General features: G+C 36.8%; 1 protein-coding gene across 1 annotated transcript in view; it reads right to left on the reverse strand.

Annotated features, from left to right (window-relative positions):
- Positions 1-1,969: 1,969 nt before the first annotated feature.
- Positions 1,970-23,256, reverse strand: part of DCN (decorin) — a 42,670-nt gene continuing 21,383 nt past the window's right edge. Inside the window, exons 3-8 of the mRNA XM_065670094.1 lie at positions 23,114-23,226; positions 10,300-10,513; positions 9,996-10,109; positions 8,704-8,797; positions 4,576-4,714; positions 1,970-3,487 (exon numbers count right to left, since the gene is read on the reverse strand). Coding sequence (XP_065526166.1) covers positions 3,293-3,487; positions 4,576-4,714; positions 8,704-8,797; positions 9,996-10,109; positions 10,300-10,513; positions 23,114-23,226 — 869 coding nt within the window. The 3' untranslated portion in view covers positions 1,970-3,292. The remainder of the gene's footprint in view (positions 3,488-4,575; positions 4,715-8,703; positions 8,798-9,995; positions 10,110-10,299; positions 10,514-23,113; positions 23,227-23,256) is intronic.

Genomic DNA, 23,256 nt, shown 5'->3' on the forward strand with positions numbered 1-23,256 from the left:
GCAAAAAGCACTTTAAATAGGAAAAAGGGAAGTTCAAATATTTACTCAGGCATGTTCCTGAGTAGTGTGATGAATCACAGACATTATGAACTTAAGATGGCAGAAAATACATTGCTGTCTATAATTTTATTTTTCTGCCTTTAATATAATCTTTTAGCTGAGGATCTGTCACTACAACTATTTATTCTCATATCTCTTGTTTACACTCGCTTGACTTTTCTGATTATTAGGATATGTTTTGTCTCAGGCTTCCTTTGAGGGTCTATTCTCACACTCAAGAGACAGTCACACCCTTGCCTGCTGTATAGGATGAGATGTCTTAGGCTGCACCTGGGAAAAATGGGTTAGTTCCTTACATGTTTGAGGCTGTGACTGTTTACCATCCTCGTACTTTATGGAAGGATCAGAGACGCACTCTTCGGCTTAAAAGCTTTCTACTTTAGCTCTCTTCTTTCTTTCTTTCCAACTGTTCATAGTTTGTTTGTGTTTGTTCTTTTTTTCTTTTTTTTTTTTTTTTTTAAGTAGAAGAGCCATCTGTTCTGTATTTATATGAAATAGTTTTAAAAGTATAGGGCTTCCCACTGCTTTGAAGTCTTTGCAGGTGCTGTATATGGAGAGGGTCCTGTTGGTCAGACATTCTAAGTATGGCTGCACAATTTATGGTAAGCCAACAGTGTGTTTGCCTTTTGAATTTGTCATGATCTTGCTGAGGTCCCATATTATACGATTTGTTTATTCTGTTTTATTGCACAGGACTGGGAATTAGGAACATCCTGTAATCTTTGCAGCCAATGGTTATTAGCACAGAATGTTTTTTAAACTAAAGAGGGGAGATTCAGGCTGGAGATGAGGAAAAAAGTCTTTACAATGAGAACAGTAAAATACTGGCACAGGTTGCCCAGAGAGGTGGTGGATCCACCACCCCTGGAGACATTCAGGTCCAGGCCGGATGTGATTCTGGGTGGACTGACCTCATTCAAAGATGTAACCTGCTCACTGCAGGGGCGGGTGGACTAGATGACCTTTGGAAGTCCCTTCCAACACAAACTATTTCACGGTTTGATAATTCTGTTTTATGAGGAATAAATTGTGCATTAGCACAGAGGGCAGCAAGCTTTCTGTGGGACATACATGTGGGACATGTATCACAGAGGAGGACCAGGCTCAGGTATTTTCTTCTGGACTTAAAGTTGCTTCTGGTTTGAAAGAAAAACCTTAGTATGTAGAGACTTGAAAGCCACGGAGGGAGAAATGGGAAGTTTACATATATGTTATGTGAAGTTTATATGTAATATGAAGTTTTACATAATAAGTGATTGTTATCATTTATTGAATAAATCTCTTCCTGTAAGTTTTTAGCTGTATCTAATTTGAACATACAAACCCTGTGGAGTTGTTCAGGCTAAGACAATGTCTGTGTTCTCTTTTGAAATGCCAGTGCTTGGCTTTCTGTATCAAATCTGTCTCTAAATGATAGAAAATATCCAACCAAGAACCAAGAGAAAAAATCTGACTGCTTTCTGGAGGGTTTTCCCTCCAGTGACAGAAGGATATAACATACGGTTAGTTTTGTTTAAAAAAAAACACTCAGAAAATGTGAAACCCGGAAGAAAAAACAGATGCAAATGGGGAAAATCAGTGACTACTACATGAAGAAGACAGCTAACAAGAATGTAAACATGTTTTTTAATGTGTAGTGGCTTTAGTGATTCATGATTGCTTCCAATTATTTACTGCCTGTAGAAATGACAGCTATAAAGAAAATATATTGATTTTATAGAAAAAAAACCTATGAGTGTTAGGCATGAAAAATTGTCTTGAGGGAAGTGAATTTCACACAATTTGTTCCTATTTTAACTATCACCATTACAAAGATGTTCGGTTTTCAAGTCTTAGTAACGATTAATGTTGTGACACACTATGTTCTGTTATTCTATCAAAACAGAAAATAAAGACAAACACTTTGGAGTTTGCCTGTATTACATTATTCTTTAATATAAATGACATATAAGTTTTACAAATTAGAGAGATTGACCTAGGAGTATTAAAAGGCTGCAGAAGATTCTTTTAAGGTGACATTTTTATTGAGTATATGTTTAGCTTTGTAGATTGATAGTAGAAATGTGCAGCCTACCTTTGATGTGCTTGCTACCCACTGGTATGGACTGAAGAATCCCAATTTGCAGAAGGCTTCAAATTGTTCTAAGAAGACACTTCTACAAATGATGTCCCAGTAATGTCCAGCTAGGTCTTGCAGTTATTTCACTTCATATTTTGCTATACCTTACTTTTTCTCTTACAACCTAAATTCCACAAATTCATCACATGGGAAGCTTGCATATCTCTACTTGGCAATTAAAAACATTGTTTAAAAAACAAAAACAGTAAAGGATGCTGACAAATGTACAATGCAGAACAAGTGAACAGTGAACTGCTATTGCTTTTGGTTTAGATATATACATGGATTGATACCAACGACTAAACCCTAATACCATACTCTGCAAGGCAGTCTCACTGAAGTCATTATAACTGCTTTTGTGACTAAGGTGAGAGGGACTTGCCCTAGAGAAATTTAGTCATTGAGCTCCAGACAGAGGTTACAGGTTTTGTACTGCAGGCTACTCATTATTTTGTTCAGTAGGATTGTTAGGCTAATCCTGAATAACATTGCTCTAGAAGAATGGCAAACTTTAGAGAACTATGTGTACAATATGAATTTATTGTATTTTTTCCAAAATAATAACATTAGCAACAACTTTATTTGCTCTGCTAAACAGATACATTCAGAATTGGCTTAGTGTTATAGTGGATATTTTTAAACCTCCAGGGCTTGAAATAAATTTGAAGGAGGTAACTCTTGCCTTCTCAGGTCTCAAGATGATTAGAGAGTCCTTATTCCCTCTACTATTTTTGCACGTGTGGCTATAAAAATAACCTTAATCGCTATCTTTTTTTTTTTTTAATATCATAGCTTGACAAATATTTACTCCGAATCTCATATACAGTGGAATCTGAAAACCTGTAGCATTCAGCAAACTTAAAAATACCACAGAAAGCATGCTGTAAAAGAAGGTTGAAATAAATCAGTTTAAAGCACAGTTGGCAATTCCTTTTGATGGTATGCTTGGTCTTGTACATCTGTAATGATTTGTTTATTCTATATCAATGGATCATCTCCACTTTAAAGTGAACTTTCTGGTATTTGGCATTAATTGTTAGCAACAATTTTTTTAACAGGCCTATAACAACAAGTACTTTAGCTGAAACACAACCGAACCCCATCTTTAGACATCTATTTGTAATTTCCAATCTGTACAGCAGAGCGTTCATGGATACATCGGAAAGCAGAGGGCTGGATTTCCCAGTACTGCACAGGGTTGCTGAAGAGGCTCACACCAGAATAGCTAGCCTTTTTGGTGTTGTAGCCAAGAGGGCAAAAGTCGTTGATTCCAACTGAAGCAATTTTGTTGTTATGAAGATAGACCACCTGAAAAGCATAAAAGTACAGAAGTGAGAAATAGAGCTACTCTGACAAGTAAGATAAATGATTTGGTGTCAAATATTTGATAGGTATTGTGCAATGCTATATGGAGTTACAATATATCCTTTTTTCCAAACAAATGTTTGATCCTTCTTACTTTTTGAAATACCTAAAGTATACCCAATTAGAAATTATTTCTACAGAAAGAGCAGAAAATGTGCAAGGCAATCTAGTAACTTTTCTATCAATTGATGATACTGTAGCCAAACAGATGTCAAAGATGTGGAACTATTAATACAGTGCTGTGGTTCAGAAGCATGTGCTTCTGAATAAAGAATGCATTTGGTGCTAATTGATTTCTCTCTAGCTCTAATGCTTTCACTCCCATGAGTGTAACTGTACAGGACTCAGAGCCAAAGTAACCACTAATAATTTAAGATAGCTCATGAATATTACTCTGCTTGAGAATCGCCATTTCTGATTATTATTCCCAAGCTACTTGCAAAAGATGATTTACATTCATTCTTTAAGAGTTTTCTTTGTACAGTGTTAGTCCACTTGCAGACAGATTTTTACTGGTTCCAAGAGGCCATAGCTCAGCCACACAGACATCAAAAATACTGCGGATGTGAAATGCACATTGTGTCTCTTTGTTATCCTGAAGGCACAGCTTTGTGAGATACCAAAGGGAAGGTTCTTGGTGAAAGTTGTGAAATGTCATTGAGTAGAATTTAAAAAAAAAATAATAATAAAAAAAAACAACAGAAGAAATGTTCTTTGAAAGCATTTTTCAAGTTAAAAAAGAAACTGAAGTACACACAGAATTCCATCTTTGTTGTGTCCCCTCAGACACACAGAGACAATGAATGCATACTTCCAGATCTATACACTTCCACAGCCACATCCACACAAAAAACAGAATAGGAGTCATCTTGTCATGTGCAGCTTTTCCGTACCTATTCAACAGTTTATGAAACAATCATCAAGTTACTTTTTCACAAATACTGTATATATTTCTGTTCAAGACTGAATAACCACATAAATACCATTTGGAATCTTTTAACTATTGCTCTCACAAGCCGTATTATAAGTACCTGGATATATTTGTGTTCGCCCAGCCCACCAGGTACTCTGACAAGTTCATTGTTGTTCAAATGGAGCTCTCTTAGGTGAGGTACATTGTTAAGAGAGCCATTTTCAACTGAAGAAATGCTGTTGAAGCTAAGACCCAATCTGAAACAAATAAACAAACAAAAAAATAGGTTAAATTGCCCACATAACCGTCTTTCTTGTGTTAGTTACTGGTATATACCACTGTTGTAGACTAGACCAGCTGATTTTCGTATTACATGAGGTACAGAGTCACCACTTAGAGCTAGTTTAGATAATTTTTTTTAAATGTTTGACATCTGATGTGAACTATCATGATTATTGTTATATTCATGCAACATGTGCTCATGGTACTGCATGCTTCCACAAACTACATGACGAATCCCACTGTGTACATACTGTGTATGTACACTGGCACCAGTCTTTCTCTAAATACTGAATAAGAGTTTCTTGTATGACTTTAGAAACACTGGCTGTAACTTCCTTTGTCAAACTACATAAACAAGGGTGACCAGAACTGTTAAGTTTAAATCTCCTCCCCATCCTTATCATATACTTATGTAGTTAGAGCCATGTTACAGGCTAGAAACAGGAGCCAAGTCAGAAGTAATGATCTATTCAGCAGGAAACAAAAGTAGGATATACATATTTCTCCTAGGTTCCAGTCCAGAGTTTTCATCACAAAATCATCCTTTCTGCCTTCATAAATCCACATTCTGGGTTTACTAGCACGTTTATGTCCAGTTTGGAAAATCTGGTCCTATGTATGTATTTGGTTTGCAATTAACTACAGAATTTTTACAAGAAACTCCTAAGTTACAGTGCTCTGTGTAGCAGTGAGGAATTCAGTAGTAATTCTGCAGATGTTGCTATCATTAGGAGTATAATTTTGAGAAAATTATTTCTATAAAGGCTAAACTTATTTCATCTTGTTTGTTTTATATTCTTTCTTTAAGCAATCTTTCTTAATTTTGAGAAAAAAAAAAGCTCTGAGATTTATTACTAACTGAATAAATTCAAGAATTTTAAATAGGTAATCAAAATCATAGAATATCAGTCCAATCTTTCTAGGCAAAGCATGATCAAGACTAGATGTCCAGCTGAATCTTAAAAGTGTCCAGTTTTGGGGAGTCCACCACTTCCCTGGGGAGATTATTCCAATGGCTGGTTGTTCTCATTGTGAAAAATTTTCCACTTGTGTCCAGTTAGAATCTCCCCAAAAGTTATTTGTGCCCTTGGCCACATCTTTTCCATGGGACTCCTTGTAAAAAGGTAGTCTTCATCTTCTTTGTAGCCACCCTTTAAATAGTGGAGGCCTTATGATAAAATAATTTGCTATGGATGAGTACTTTTAAAGAAAGTCTTATGAACAGTAATCTCCTACCTGCAATTCTATGTGACTTGTGCCAGATTTGAAAGTCAGAATCTGGACCTGGTATAGAATCACAGAACTAAAAATTCTTGTTTGATCTTTATGGGAGAGATGCTTCCAGAAATAATGCTATCCAAGAATGGAAGTGTATTTTATACTTTTCCTTTTAAAAATAAACAAAGAAAGCTCTTGTTAACCAGTATTATATATAATACAAATAGCCATATCATACTCATTTAAACATTGCAATGTTGTCAAAATATTTAATGTCAAAGGAGAGCTTAGTGAGATCTCCCACTGACATTAACAGGGATTTATTTCATTCAGAAATCAGTTCACAGTATCCCATATGTTTTCTAGAGTTTGGAGGAATTGTCATAATAATTTAAAAATCATTTTAATATAACTTTTATTAATTTATATGAATTTATATTAATATATAATTTATACTTAAAATTATTAGAAATTTTTACCTTTGAGTAGAGTACATGTGGGATTTGATCTTACAGAGTAATTTGGTTTGAAGATCCACAGAACGTCTATAAAGGACTTCAGTGATGGGTGCTCATAGTGAACGTCTTTAATACGATTGGGAAAAAAACCCCAAAAACAACACTTTGGCATAAGGATATAAATTCTTGGTGACACATATCTAAATATATATACTTGCTATATATGCAGGTCTACAAGCAGATGTGTCACACCTGGGGAGACCGGCACGAAAAAAGCAAGTCTGACTTCATAGTGGTCTATTGAAGCAAAAGTACATATACTATAGGGATGGACAAGATCCAACTTTGCATTAGCTCATGCAGGAAAAGACTTTAAGGGAAAGAGTGAAATTGGAGGAGTCTGTAGAAAAGTGAGTCTAATTCCCATAAGCAGTGAAATTATATGTAATTACATTTCATCTAAATGTGTTATAAACAAACTCTCCATCACTTGGGGCTATGTTTACAAATGAAATAAATCAAGATTAGGGTGTAAAATACAGGGTGATTAAGAGTGTTTGGAAATAATATAATCTCTCTTTTTTTTCCCATGGGAAAAAAGAAGGGAAGAATTTGAAAAATCAGTCTTATTTAATATATTGACATATTGCTTCTTTTTATGTTAGTCAACAGGTAACATTTCTCCAGTGTTTTAGCTGATTTAGTCATTGTGTTCTAAATCATCGAAGGGCATCATCAAAAACATATCTAAAAGTTTAAGAAATTCTCAAATATTTTAGACTTTTTTTTTGTCTCCAACAACCCTGCTGGCCCATTTTCACTTTTTGAAAACAGACTTCACGCTGCTCAACATCTTTGGGCTTGATGCAACTCCCACTGTATGGAGCTAGATCTTTTCAGTAAACTTTAATAGGTTATAGACATTAGAAACATCAGTTGTGTAATGTGTATACCCTCCTGTGAGGCTCATTCCTGCATGTAATCAACAAAGTCTTTGTACAGTTTACATTAATGAGATTTATTAGAAGCACTATATGAAAACTTTTGAAAGACTTAAGAGTAATTTTACAAGGAAAACAACTAAACAAAAAGGTCATATACTGGTGGCCTTCTAGGACTGAAGAACTCAAAAGAGAATGAGCACTAAATCTACACCAAACTCTTGTGTGGAAAATTTTAGAGTTTGAAACACACCTTAACACAATCAAAATAATGACTTGTTTCTCTAGGTCTGACTGTACTTTAAGGCAGCTATTAGACTGTTGACAATGAGTTGACATGATCCAGAAGGAGAGCGGTCTGACCCTGTAGTGATGTTCCTGAAGATTTAAATCTGTCTGCTCTCTTATGTTCAATGTGTTCCTTTTTTCACCTGTCTGTATTCTGCCTTACTTTTCAACTTTGCAAAACAGGATTTCTGGCTATGTTTAGGTTGCCTGCCTAAGAACAATCCAGAGGAACAGAACAGCTTAAAATCTAATTTAAGAAGCTCTACATTTCCACACCACTGCTTCATAGTATCCTAATTCATAATTATGGTATTTTTATTTTTTCATTAAAATACAGGGGCAGCTTCTTCTTAATTGAAGATGAATCAAATATGAACATCAAACGTGAGTTGAAATGTCTTACTTTACAACCTCTAGAAAGATTTATTACTTGGAGTTGCCAGTGTTAAGTTACTACATACTTCATTGCACTACACTGATGTCCAGTGTGGTTTACCAAGTGGTAAACTTAACTCCTGTTTTTCAGCAATCTTTCTTTGATTTCTTTGATTTCTTTGACTATGACAAGCAGAATTATTAAGATGAAGATCAAGGAATTAGATTCAGTAATCTGGTTCATGGTCAATCACGCTACTATTTTCACAAAAAGGTTTCAAAGTATCATAGTATTAAAATACCTTTTAATAAAGTCCCATTTCACTGTTTTATCATGTTATGTGCTGTGAATTAATTCACAAATAATTCTGTATATTTATAACTGATCTTTGGGAATTCTCCTTACATTTCCTACAGTTAGTAAAACATTCAAGAACATATTCATAGATTAGCAAGGTGCAATCACCCTAAAAAATTTGCACTTTTTAATTGATGGTGTATGATTTTTTTTTAATAAACAAATATCGTTCTTAAGTACACAAATCCTTAGAAGCTTTTGCTGCTAAATTTTGTACTGCTTGAATAATAACACTCATGAAGCCCAGAATGATTCTTTCTAACTGTGTGCATAGTGGTTGCAACTTCAACCAATATTTTATTTGAAAAGAAGAAAATAATTCTTACTTTGCCAAGTTGGTGAGTCCAGACAGACTTTCAGCATCAATTTTGCTGATTTTGTTGCCATCAAGGTGAAGTTCAGTAAGGGATGGGGGGAGGCCTGAAACAGAGCATGCCATCTATTTAGTTTTGATAAAACTGGATTATTATTTTTTTAAAAAGACTTGTGTTATACTGAGGCACTTCTACAGTAAGAAAAATATTTTTAATAGACAGTGCCAAGAACAATTCTCTGAATGAAGCAAGGAACTTACACAATCATTGAAACTAGCAGCAAATTTGGCGTGAAATAAAACTAAGCTCCTAAAGTCAATTATAGAACAATTAATTCTTTAAAAATAGCTAAATGACATTATTCTCAGATATGAATTCTAGCCTTCACAATTATGTAAATGGTACACATATAATTGTGTAAAAGTGCCTTCATTTTACCCAGACTATCCACATGCATAAGCCTACAAACATTTTGCACCTAGATATTAAACAAATAGCAGCAGCAGAAAATGAGAATATAAAGATGAGGTAAAATAATTTTAATGTTATTTTAGGTAAGGCACAAAATAATTTGCAAATTCTGTTTATCAGAAAAAAAAAAAAACAGGAGAAAAGTATTTTACCTATTGGAGGTCCCTCAAAGGAACATCCAAAACAGGAAATGTGGGAAGAAAGAAATAACAACTAGTATTAATCTTCAAAAAGTTTTCATCTATTTCAAAACAATCTGCTGACTAAAGTATGAATAAACTGAATATCATTTCCTCTGGATTGGAACCATTCTGGTTTGTTTTTTTGTTGCTTTTTAATAGGTTAAATTGAAATTGCTCTTCTTTTGCAGAAATTTGCAATAAAGTACTTTTAAGAATAGCATGTTTCTGGGTTTATAGGAATAGTATTTTTGGCTTCAAACCCAGAGAATTGTGGAGGACTGATTTTATACTTGTAGAACTTCACTTAATACTACATGAGTATACATCCGTGTAATGCTGATCAGCTTCACCAGCCAGGCTTGGAAGGTGAAAACATTCTTCAACTTTATATTTCAGCTATGAGACAAGAAAGTCAAAATAACATAAAATGGCTTCCTTTTCACAGTGCACCTATTGTGGAGCTTCTCATAACAGAGCACTAATCTTTTTTGAACCAATAAAAGCCAGCTAACCAAAAAAGGAGAAATAGTCAAGGAATGGCTACTCTAGGGACTGACTCAAGAGACTTCCATAACCATTTTTTTTCCATCTGACTAGAAGTAGCAATATTATACCTCTGTAAATCTCTGAAATATTAATTGAATTTCTTACCTTTTGGAATGCTAGTAATGTTGGTGTCCGCGATACGGACATAGGAGAGCCTCTTCATCCCCTGAAAAGCTCCATTTTCAATACCTGAACTCTTGATTGGATTGGTGCCTAGTTCTGCCAACAAAACATGGTCATGAGCTGTACTGCAGTGTAGGTATTTATATCCTTCAGGTCAAAGCTAGTTTGGAGGTACAATTTATTGTAACATTTCTTTGTTTTCTACCAAAAATCACTGATTGAGCTAAAAAAACAACATCTTGAAAGAACACTGAATTGTTTTTGTTATAAATTCTTATGCTCATACCTAAGACAATCACTTGATTCAGTCCATTAAAGACAGCTTTCCTCAACTTGGAGATCTCATTCTCATGAGCCCGTATCTCCTGAAGAGACTTTGGCATGTTTTCTGGGAGTTCCTTCAGGTTGTTCTTGGACAGGTAAAGTCTCTCCAGTTTCTTCAGAGGAGCAAAAGCTTGCGGGCTTATTTTGCTGATTTTGTTGTTAACAAGGATCAATGCCTGTGGAGCAATAATGAAGATCTCAGATGATCACAAGGGAAATGGCTTTAGGAATGAAAAATATAAAAATTATTATTATTTTTTGATGTCTCTTGATGTCTTTTGATGGCTAATCTAGTGGGCTGAAGAAAATGAAATTCAGTACTAAACCAAATAGGTGAAGAACTTCCGAAACAGTTAAACAAGGCCTACATAATAAATAAAAGTATTATTTTATTGCAGAGGTATATGCAGCTTCTGTGAATATTCATAATTCATACCCAAGAACAAGTACAACCCTTCTAATTGAAAGCTGTGAAATACAAGACATTCACATAAAACTAACATTATTAGCTTCATTTGGTTTTGGTTTTGCCTTTTTTTCCCCCTGATTTTGTTTTTCCAAGGCTACTTTTATACTTTGCCTATCATCACAAAACCATCAAATATTTTTTCCTGAGCAGAGAATTCTGTAACTCAATAAGCTGAAGACATAGGCCCGCTTCAGAAAAGTCCTCATAGCAACACCTACTTCGTCTTATAGTATGCACTTATAAGATATCTGTCTGAAAATTACCTAATTTCTTCAGTAATATAAGCTATTTTTTTAGTAAGTAGAACTTGGTATGGAAGGGTAGCAATTTCAAGTGTTATACTCTAAGTCCAGCAGTTAGGGATTATGAGCCATATTAGTTCTTCCTGCTATATCCGTGCTATTTCATAACTTTAATATCTAGACTTAGGGTAGAATCATAGAACAGCTAGGGCTAGAAAGAGCCTTAAGATCACAGAATCATAGAATCATAAAATAGTTAGGGTTGGCAAGGACCTCAAGATCATCTAGTTCCAACCCCCCTGCATGGGCAGGGACACCTCACACTAAACCGTGCAACCCAAGGCTCTGTCCAGCCTGGCTTTGAACACCCCCAGCGATGAAGCATTCACAACCTCCCTGGGCAACCCATTCAAGTTCCTCACCATTCTCACAGTAAAGAGTTTCCTCTTTATATCCAATATAAACCTCCCCTGTTTAAGTTTTAACCTGTTGCCCCTTGTCCTGTCACTACAGTACCAAATGAACAGTCCTTCCCCAGCATCCTTATAGGCCACCTTCAGATACTGGAAGGCTGCAGGCTGCTATGAGGACTCCATGTAATGTTCTCTTCTTCAGGCTGAACAGCCCCAGCTTTCTCAGCCTGTCTTCATATGGAAGGAGCTCCAGCCCCCTGATCATCCTCGTGGCCCTCCTCTGGACTTGTTCCAACCATTCCATGTCCTTTTTGTTTTGAGGACACCAGAACTGCACACAATACTCCAAGCGAGGTCTCATAAGAGCAGAGTAGAGGGGCAGGATCACCTCCTTTGACCTACTGGTCACGCTCCTTCTGATGCAGCCCAGGATACGGTTGGCTTTCTGGGCTGCGAGCGCACGCAGGGCTGCTCTGAATCTCTTCTCTGCTCAACCTGTAGCTGTACCTGGGATTGCTCTGACGCAGGTGTAGGACCTTGCACTTGTCGTGGTTGAACTTCATAAGGTTGGCATCAGCCCACCTCACAAGCGTGTCAAAGTCCCTCTGGATGGCATCCCTTCCCTCCAGCATATCAACTGGACCACACAGCTTGGTGTCATCGGCAAACTTGCTGAGGGTGCACTCAATCCCACCGTCCATGCCACTGACAAAGATGTCAAACAAGACCGGTCCCAACACCAACCCCTGAGGGACACCACTCGTTACTGGTCTCCAGCCAGACACTGAGCCACAACTCTTTGCATGGCAGCCATCCAGCCAGTTCTTTATCCGCCGAGTGGTCCACCTATCAAATTGATGTCTCTCCAATTTAGAGACAAGGATGTTGTGTGGGACAGTGTCAAACGCTTTGCACAAGTCCAGGTAGATGACATCAACTGCTTTACCCCTGTCCTTCATTTCTGTAGCCCCATCACAGAAGGCCACCAAATTGTTCAGGCAGGATTTCCCCTTAGTGAAGCCATGCTGGCTGTCACCAAGCACCTTGTTGTTTTTCATGTGCCTTAGCTTGCCTTCTAGGAGAATCTGCTCCAAGATTTCCCAGGTACAGAGGTGAGACTGACTGGTCTGTAATTCCCCGGGTCTTCCATTTTCCCCTTCTTGAAAATGGGGGTTATATTTCCCTTTTTCCAGTTGTCGGGAACTTCACCTGACTGCCATGATTTTTCAAATATCATGGCCAGTGGCTTAGCAACTTCATTCACCAGCTCCTTCAGGACCCGCGGATGGATTTCATCAGGTCCCATGCACCTGTACACATTCAGGGTAACTTTAAGAAAATTAGCTCTCTGCACAGACAGGAGAGAAAGGCCTCTGTGAAAGTTCTGTTACTTGTAATAGGTGGTCTCCATAAGCCTCTGAGTACATTACTGTTAACTCTCTTATTTATTAAATAAACATGATATAAAAAGGGAGAAGAAAATCTCATTACTGCCAGAAATGCAATACAGCTAATAGGAAGGATTTCCAGTATGATATATATCAGAATGAATCTTATAATTCCATCTATTTGCTAATTCTCGGACTTACAGAACTGCATGTTTGTGCAGTGAAATAGGTAGAATGGGCTGTATAAATGCAGATATAACACCTACTGATAGTTTTTACTAAGGAATAGCTATAGAGCATCTTTGTTCACTAATTCCATTATGCTGTTTTCAGAAACAGAAGACAACAGTTGCTGCTAATACAGAATTTTTTATGTTGCGTATACTATAGTTGACATTAAGCACATTTTAATATTTTCAGAATTACACTTAGGTCTGTTTCTTGGAAGAAAATTGAACATTCAACTCTTTCCACAGTCAGGTATGTAATCAAACAGTGCAAAGAAGTGTATCAGCATCTGTGACATAACCTCTCCATCATGGAAACTAGACAAGAGGTGAAAAGATAGTTTAAAAAGCTATTATTTGATGTGTTTTGTTTTCCTGATGGACTTCTCTTGCACACCATCTTGAGGAAACCAAGCAGTGTGTGTTGTACATGATTTCACTGGGTATATATAAAGCTGAGTATATATGGTTTTAATTTTGTATGCTAGCTAGCAATAGCACATTTTCAAGAGGAGGTAGAAAAGGTCACTCACAGTTCAACAGGGTATTTCCCTAACAATAAGGCTCTCTGAAAATAAACCTATTGGCCAGTGGAAGCTATGGCCCCAACTCTCTTTTATTTGCACCCTAGTTATAAGGGCTGCTATGAGGACACATGGGGTACACACAGGGTGTGGATTCCTGAGTCATCATTGCCAGAACTGTAATACAGATGTGGTTTTCACCTGTAGTATAATACAGCTACCTGTACAGTATTAAGATATGGGAATCAGTCCAGTTATTATGAAGGGTACAGCTTGAATTATGTAAATTAGTCTCTTTCATTGTTTTTTTTTTGGGGGGTTTTTTTGCATAATAATCGAATAACTGAATTTGTTACTGCCAATTACTTTTTCTTTTTTTTTTTTTTTCAATCTTAGCTTTACTGTGGATTTCTTTTCCATAGATCCCTAAGCCAACATTCAGTGAGTTTAGACTCAGCTTATTGGCACTTGAAATTTTTATCCTGCATCCTGCTTTGTACTGCTCTGTTATTTATTTCAGCTAAAAGTCTGTCTTATATTTTTCCTTTGCTTCATTTATTTGTTTTAATATGGTTACCTTTTAGATAAAAATATTTCACCTACTATTATCATAGCTGATGATCTGATGTGAAATATTTCTTGCTAGAAATAGATAACAATATATTCAGCTAGGCAGTGCAATGTAAATGTTCTCAAAGTAGTTGATGTTAAGAGAATTGCTACAGCTCTTCAGAGCAGAACTTATAGTCCTGGCCAAAACCAGAAATTATCTATGTATATAGGATTAACCTGTTCTGCTTTGCCAATGTTTTCTCCTGAATATGATCATGTTATCCTGGGGAAACACACAGAACTGTTGTTTTATTCAAACATTTAGGAAGTCTCTCAGTTAGAAAGGACAGCATCTATCAACTGTGTTTAAAAATACTGATTTCACAGTGGGAATGTCTGTATGATGATATAAGGTGGGAGGGTATGACAAGGCCGTAGTTCTGATGTAACATTTTTGTACCAGTATATCATTTCCCATTTACACCCTGCTCTGCAAGACCCTGCTCCCAGTATTTTAAACCTGTATTACTTTTCCACACTGTTGTGCAGCTGTAAAGAAGAAAAAATAAACCCACACATTAGAATTTGCAAGAGAAGTTTTACTGTCTCCCACAGCAACAGCAAATAATAACACACCAACACAGCACCTGGCAAGCCATATCCCTGGGTTCCTTTTCCACTTCACAATAACTCTATTATATGTAAGACTTCAAGAACTAAGTTATTAGCCTTAGAGCCATGCTGTTTACTTTCCTCAGAATGTGCCCCGTATGGTTTGGATGTAACAAAAGTTAAACCAAACCAAAATAAAATAAAATGAAAAACTCAGGGGAATTTAGAGGTCAATGAAAACAGGAACTAGAGGAGAAAAACCTAGGGAAAACATCTGCAGGCAGTGTTATTAAAGGAAGGGATGTTAGGCAAAAACATGCCACATGAACTAGTTATCCTGAGTAAAGCCCAGACGGCATGATGGGGTACTATACTAAGTTTTTTAAAGGACATACAAACATTTAGTATAGGGCAAGAAGTACTTTGAAGGAAAATTAAGGGTCAACCTGAAAGTGTTGAATGTGCTGGAGCATTTGGCCACAGATAGTACTGGCAATGCTGCTAATATGAAATTATTTGGCAGAAATCTGACATCCTGGAGCAGAGCCACAGGAATAGATACTTTTATTCAAAAATATATCTTCTTCCATGCTTCAATTTTTTTGTAGAAGGAAAAAGATATTTCTGTTAAAATAAATGTAATTTTTCTCCCACTGCACAAAACCCAAAAGGCTGAGCACATGAAGTATGAATTTACAGCTTTCAGCATGACCTGATAGCGGTGTGAAGATATCTAGCCATAGGTGAAAAAAGAGACAAGAAAGACACAATGTATAAAGAGGCACAAATACACCAAATATTAAATACATCACTTAGGCTTAGAGAGTTCATAGCAGTTTCCTATGGATAAGAGAAAAATTAGCTCTCATCCTCATTTTCCTGAGATAAAGCCTTTTTACTTTGTTATATATGGTATGTAAACATTGCATAATAAATAATTGAACCATAAAATCATAGAATCAGATAGGTTGGAAAAGATCAAGTCCAACCACTACCCCAGGACTGCCAAGACCATCACTAAACCATGTCACTGAGGGCCTTATCAACATGGTTTTTGAACATTTCCAGGGACGGTGATTACACCTCTTCCCTGGGCAGCCTGTTAGAATGCCTGATCACCCTTTCTGTGAATAATTTTTTCCTAATACACAGTCTAAACCTGTCCTGGTGCTGCTATGAGGCCTTTACCTCTTGTCCTATCACTTGTTACTTAGGAGAAGACACCAGCCACCTCCTTACTCCATCCTCCTTTCGGGTAGTGGTACAGAGCAATAAGGTCCTCCCTGAGCTTTCTCTTCTCCAGACTGAGCAACCCCAGTTCCCTCATCCATTCCTCATAAGACTTGTTCTTCAGATCCTTCACCAGCTTTGCTGCCCTTCTCTGTACCCACTCCAGCACCTCAATGCCTTTCGCGTAGTGAGGAGCCCAGAACTGAACATAGTATTCAAGGTGCAGCCTCACCAGTGCCTAGTACACATTCACTTTGTTGTGATATTTCACTGTGGTAATACCTAACAACCACCTTATCATGACCAGCAGTTTAAGTGGTGATTGAAGAGTTAAAAAAATCCAAGCTTTGCTCCAAATATGGCTTACTTTTTACTGAAACACCTCTGGTATTATTGTAGTCAAGAAAAAAAGAAAAAATCACCGTATGACAGGAATAGATGCTGGCTCCATTGAAGTCAGTGGGAGTCTGGCCATTTAGCTCCCTCTGGCCTGATTTCTACCTCAAATATTTATTCCCAAAACAGAAAGGAGGATTCACAATTCAGGAAAAAATTGGAACACTTGTTGGCAGGCTTTGGCAAAATTCACCCTTACAAACTGCAGACGGAGCATGTGGCAATCATGTAGGAACTGGCACATGGTTGCTCTTCTTGGGGTTACCGAAACCTACAACTTTTGCCCTGTCAGGGAATGGGAAGCAGGGGATTGTATTTGTTGATGTAATTTCATTATGCGATAATCTCAGGTTATTTTTCGGGGAGAATTTTGTTTAAAATACTCTGAAGAGAAAACTTTGCCAAAATCAAAAGTGAACTGTAAAATAATAAGCAAATTGTTATCAGACATAATAAATAGTAATCTGTTTTGCCAGATGGGGATGGTACTTTTACCTAATACCAAATCTTTAATGATGCATGCGTCCTTCAGGGTTTAAACCGAAAAGTCAATCTGCCGACCCATTGGAATTTCTTTAATTTCCTGGGTTATGTATTACATTATTACCTGGGGTTTATTGCAGTTCTGCTAGGAACAGGAATGCCTTAGAAACTGTAAACTCAAGAGTCAGGCATCCAAGTAAAAATAATAATAAGTTTCATCCTTTTTGTTTGCCTTATGTTTTCGGTTGTTAGGTCATAATCAGAACCTGGACATATAGTCAAGCTGTTCTGCCAAATTATTAGGAGTGGACTTACACTTAGGAAAACAAAAAGCCAACAAAATAGCTCCACAAATTACACAAAAAATATAAAATTGAACTTGACTTTCTTCTCTGATTGTGTTATAAAAGAAGTCGGAGTTCTACAAAGTAACTATTCATTTTAACAGTTATTTAAAAAAAATAATCATAAATGTTGGTAAACTTGAAGGAACAAGAGCCCCTGAATCTAAGAAGGTCTCTGAACAGAATTACAGATCGTATGCCTCCTGAAGGCCCCATGATCTACAGTTTGAGCAGGAAAAGGATAAAGGTATAAAAAACCATGATGGTGGAATTATTCGTTGTTACATAAATTCTTTGGTGGGTTTGGTAGTAACCCTACCAAACCTAGGATCAAATGGATATAGCTAAGAAAGGCAAGGAAAAAGGGATGACATAGAAACAATAGGAAAGAGTTGAATGAATTGTGAAGAAGGGAGATGGCAAGGCATTGAACAACAGCCTGTCAGTATAAACGAGAGAGGATTGTGGGAGCAGTGTGATCACATCCACAGTACCTTGTTGAATAAACTCACAAAGCCAGGGAGCCTGCTTCAGTTTAGTCTGCGTGATGTTTGGGCTCTGACTGATAAACCTTGTGTAACATGACTTGCACAGATGACGAGGGAGCAGCTTTTCTTACATTAAAAGATATTTACCTTCTGCACATTAAAAACATTTTGCTATATTTTCCTGCTATATACGTGCTGTCTCATAACTTTAATATCTAGACTGAGGGTAGAATCATAGAACAGCTAGGGCTAGAAAGAACCTTAAGATCACAGAATCATAGAATCATAAAATAGTTAGGGTTGGCAAGGACCTCAAGATAATCTAGTTCCAACCCCCCTGCATGGGCAGGGACACCTCACACTAAACCGTGCAACCCAAGGCTCTGTCCAGCCTGGCTTTGAACACCCCCAGCGATGAAGCATTCACAACCTCCCTGGGCAACCCATTCAAGTTCCTCACCATTCTCACAGTAAAGAGTTTCCTCTTTATATCCAATATAAACCTCCCCTGTTTAAGTTTTAACCTGTTGCCCCTTGTCCTGTCACTACAGTACCAAATGAACAGTCCCTCCCCAGCACCATTACAGGCCACCTTCAGATACTGGAAGGCTGCAGGCTGCTATGAGGACTCCATGTAATGTTCTCTTCTCCAGGCTGAACAGCCCCAACTTTCTCAGCCTGTCTTCATATGGAAGGAGCTCCAGCCCCCTGATCATCCTCGTGGCCCTCCTCTGGACTTGTTCTAACAGTTCCATGTCCTTTTTATGTTGAGGACACCAGAACTGCACACAATACAGATGAGATAGATACAATACAATAGAGATGGCAATGCATTGAACAACAGCCTGTCAGTATAAACGAGAGAGGATTGTGGGAGCAGTGTGATCACATCCACAGTACCTTGTTGAATAAACTCAAAGCCAGGGAGCCTGCTTCATATTAGTCTGCGTGATGTTTGGGCTCTGACTGATAAACCTTGTGTAACATGACTTGCACAGATGACAAGGGAGCAGCTGTTCTTACATTAAAAGATCTTTACATTCTGCACATTAAAAACATTTTGCATGCATGTGGTATGTTGCACACTCATTTCAGTGGAAAGTCTCACATGTTAAGCACAATCAAAGAAGAGTCTGAGGAAATGGCAACTCTGAGGGAGTGCTGCATTTAAGATTTTGGTTTTTATCAGAATATTTGTTAGAAACCTACAGTTGCGTCAAGTGGAAAAATAAAAATAAAAAATATATCAATCAGTATTGTTAAGATTGTATGCCATTGAAGATAGTAGGAATCAAGTTCAGAGGTAGAAACTGGACAGAGATATATGTCTTTGTTTTTGTTCAGAATGCTGGTGTTTACTGATTCTTCTTTCTGTGATTCGCATAGCACTATGTTAACTTCTTTTTTTAATTGTGCCTGGGAAAAGGGAACTGAAGCTATAATGAGTCATAAGAAGACTGAGTTCTTTCATTAATAGTTTTTGATCTGTTAGGAGCTTTTCTGTATCCCTGGAAGATGTTCTTAGACTTATCTTCAGTTAATCTGGGCTCTTGTCCCTCCACAGGGAGCCCTCGCTTGATTAAAAAAAAAAAAAGGAGTGCATGAAAGTTTACTAACGCAACACATTATTTTTCCACTTGATGTTACTACAAAGAGTGTATCGATTTATTTGCCCATACATTTAGTGTTAACAATCACTTAGTATGGATATGGTCATAACTGGAAGCCCCAATTTTAAATCTTTGATCTCTTTCATGCAGGTTTTTTCCTTCAGTATAAATACAACTAGCATTAGCACTGTTGTATGCACAGCCATGGCTTTGAGTAGTTCTGCCATCCTAAATTAAGCAATGTTCCATTTGATTTCAGGCCAACAGCAATTTTGTCTTCTTTTGCTGTACTTTTTGCTGTACACTGTGCCATTGAAAAAATTCCTATTAGAAAAGCATGCAGTCATCATTCTGTTGTTTGTGCTGTTCTTATGGTGATCTAATACACAGTAGCTTCTTTTACCTCTTTTTCCAAGTGCCAGGTGTTATGCTGGTTTGATTTGGCTTTGCCACACAGCATGCAATTCCATGGGCTGTTTTTGTAGACTCCTCCTTCACTCTGCATGAGGGCTTACTCATGTAGTATTTTGGATTCATTATTGCGTCCATGGGGTCAGCATACTGTACTCTATCCAGAAGTTTCAGTCTGTCTGGAAAATTCTGACAGTTTCACAGAAGATTTTTTTTCCTGTCTTTTCCAATAGCACCCCTCTGATTGTTTTGCCATAGGTCTAAATCTTAAGCAAATTTTTTTTCACATGACAGTTTTCTGAAACTGCAAAAGTCAGTCCTTGACTCTGAAAAAAAGACTGTCTTCAATATTTTCCCTATTCTCACAAGTCCCCTGGTAAAAAATAAATCTTATCTTTCATCTTTAAATACTGTGAAGTCTCACTGGGTCTAACATTAATAGTTTAGCCACTTTTTCCTGGATAAATTTAGATTATAAAAATATCAAGTGCACCAAAACTGTTGACTCTGGTGTTTTCTGGCAGGCAGCTATTATTTGCAGATAAATATTCCCTTAGTTGAATCCTTTTCTAATTGCTTGCCATATTTCCACAGCTGCAAATTTTGACTTCTCGTTACCTACTCAGGAGAACTTTCTGATAGAAAGAGTATTTATGTAGGTACTAGTTTCTCTTTCATTTCTCTTTCTATGTATTGTGCACTCAGTGCATAAGCAGTTACATTTGTGCTGAAAGAGAAGACATGGGCAAGTTATATGTAGATCCTATCTTTTGTCCTTATTTCATCTTTTTTTTTTTTTAGTACAAGCTGAACTTTAGGTTCAAACCAATTTTTCCACTATAATGTTTTCTAAAACTATTAAATTTATGGTTTATGATGGCTATAGGAATTAGGAAGGAATTTAAAAGGAATATTCAAACAGAATAAACTTAATTTTTTCAATATCTATGAAAACTGGGATTTAAAAAGTGTTCCCTTAAGTGACTATTTCATGCAAGAGGCTAAGTGGAGTTGCTAATAGTTGTAGATTTTGGACCAATAATACTGATAATTTATGTAAATCTTCCTGGTTTAGTAAAGTATAAAAAGGTTTACTAAAGTCTAAGAAGTCTAGAAACTTTTGAACATCACAGTGTCAAGTATAACGTTAACATGAGCTGTTTATCAGGGAACATTATTCATTATATATATCTATACATACATATATATCACACAGATGTATATATATATCTCATTAAAACAAAAGTGAAAATGAAGCTCTGTCAACAACAAACCTTTCAGTTACAATTATCCAAAAACAATATTCCCCTTTCACTGTGATTCTGAAGAATTTTTAATTGCAAGATAGGGAATTGGGAATCATTCCCAGATATTACACAAGAAGAATAATGGTGCCTGCTGAGAGTAAAGATGGTGCTTAGTTACATAAATGTACTGCATGAATAAATTGTTATTTTGAGAGGAAATGAGAGGAATGGTTTTTATGCTTGAGCAAATCCATGAAAACTGCATTATTTTGAAGGTTATTTGTTTAAAACTTATGTTATTGTTGCTCCTCTCCTGTATGATTTCCACTAGTCCTTAAGCATGTACTGGGCACTTTTGGGAGTAAAACAAACAAATAATCTCTTCCCTGAAGAGTTAAATATTTAATTCACTATTAAATTATATCTTCAGTAATAAAAGAAAGGAAAAATTAAAAAATCCCAGATAACTTCCATGAGATGACATAGCTCTCAACAGCTTAACCAACAGCAGGATGTATAACAGAGACCCAAACTGAGTGTCCACTAGGTAGAAGTCCCTGGGAGCAATGCTTTTCATCTGCAGTACCATGATCTAACTCATTTTACGCAGTGTCACGAAGAAGGATGGTGAAAAATTAACATAACTGATAACACTTTTCTCTTTTTTTAGCGCCTTGCAGATGATGGTCACTGAAAACACAAGACTTTTCTCCAAGTGAAAGCAAACCAAAACAAGTGGACAGGAATCAAGATATCGAATCTGTTCAGCAGCCAAGAAAAGGAATTGGGAAAAAATATTCAGGGGCATCATCGTATTCTAAAAGCAAGTCAGATGAAATGTGATGTAGAAGCACCTATTTCTCTTTCTTGACTGAAGAGTTTATCTATGTAACTAGCACGAGTATAGACCTCTGTGCTAAAATTAGATGACATGAGCCTAGAATCTTCTATCCTTAGAAATTTTTTAAAATATTTCTTTTTGCTGTTGCATTAAAAGAAACATTTAAGAGTCAATTTGGAAGCAATTGGATTACTCTTTTTTTCACCAAGTATGAGTGGCTGAATGTGGATTCTTATTTGAAACAGCGCTTATTTGGGTGATGCCATTGGCATCATGAAAGGACAAAAAGCGGGAGTTGGCTTCTTGGTTGTGAATGAATACAAAGAGGTTCTGAGAAGCCAGGAAAGAGAAGAAAAGCAGTTTATATGGATTATAAGAAAAAAAAAAAAAAAGATTAAATGGAATAATACACAGAATAAATTCAACTGGTGAAATGCTAGAAAACTAACATTTTCAGAAATATTCCTGAGTTGGGGTACTACTTTCAAAGGCAAAGAAGTAATAGTCTTTTTCAGAGACAGAAAGAAAGATATTTAAACAAAACTGAGGCAAGACTATGAGGTATGAATTTTAAAATGTTTATAAAAAGTATAGGAATATGGGAGGAGGGCCTCAGACAGAAACAAAAATTTGGAAACAGAGGAAGGTAGCTGTCTGATGGAAACTTGGAAAAGAAGAGGTGAACCAGAAAAAATCTCAGAAACCAGGGAAGGAAAATATTTCAGCAAAGGGAAACAGCAGTGCTGGAAGAGACTGGCAGGTAAAGGAAGATGAGGATGGAGTTTTTCTAGGAGAAGGTTATTGCAAAAAAACAATTTCATGGGGCAGAACATTGACTTGAAAAGACACTTGAACTAAAACTAGCACAAAACCCCTGCTGGCAAATTTGTACAAATCTCTGGGAGCTCAGAGGTGGGAGAGTAAGTGGGGTGGCAGGGTTGAGATGGATCTGCTTTTTAATAGAAATAACCAAGTCACTGTGCCAAAGGGAGTGAAAACATCAATAAAGAGGTGAGAAATTATGATGGAGATCGGGAGACTGGACCAAAAGGAGTCAGGTAGGAAGCAGCTGAAAAGACGTGAGAAGCTTCTGTGGTATGAGAAGAGAGTTCTTAGGAGATGAATGGCAGAAGAAATAATAGGCTGGGCTGGTGAAGGAAGATGACAAAGTATTTGAACAGTTTTCCTTAAAAATCTGGGTAGCAGGACAAACCCACATTCTCCATTCTCTCTCCACCAGTTTTTGGGTTTTGTTTTTTTTTTTTTTTTTTGCAAATGATAGTTCATTTATACACTTACATGAAGATTCTTCAAGTTCTTGAAATCTCCTTCTTTAATTTCAGTGATTTTGTTGTTCTGTAAGTCCAGCAGTGTTGTGTCGGAAGGAAGGTCTTTTGGCACTCTTTCCAGACCTAGGGATAGAGAAAAGAATAAGCAATTGA

This window comes from Lathamus discolor, chromosome 1, assembly GCF_037157495.1.
Source record: "Lathamus discolor isolate bLatDis1 chromosome 1, bLatDis1.hap1, whole genome shotgun sequence".
In the NCBI taxonomy this organism is placed as follows: domain Eukaryota; kingdom Metazoa; phylum Chordata; class Aves; order Psittaciformes; family Psittacidae; genus Lathamus; species Lathamus discolor.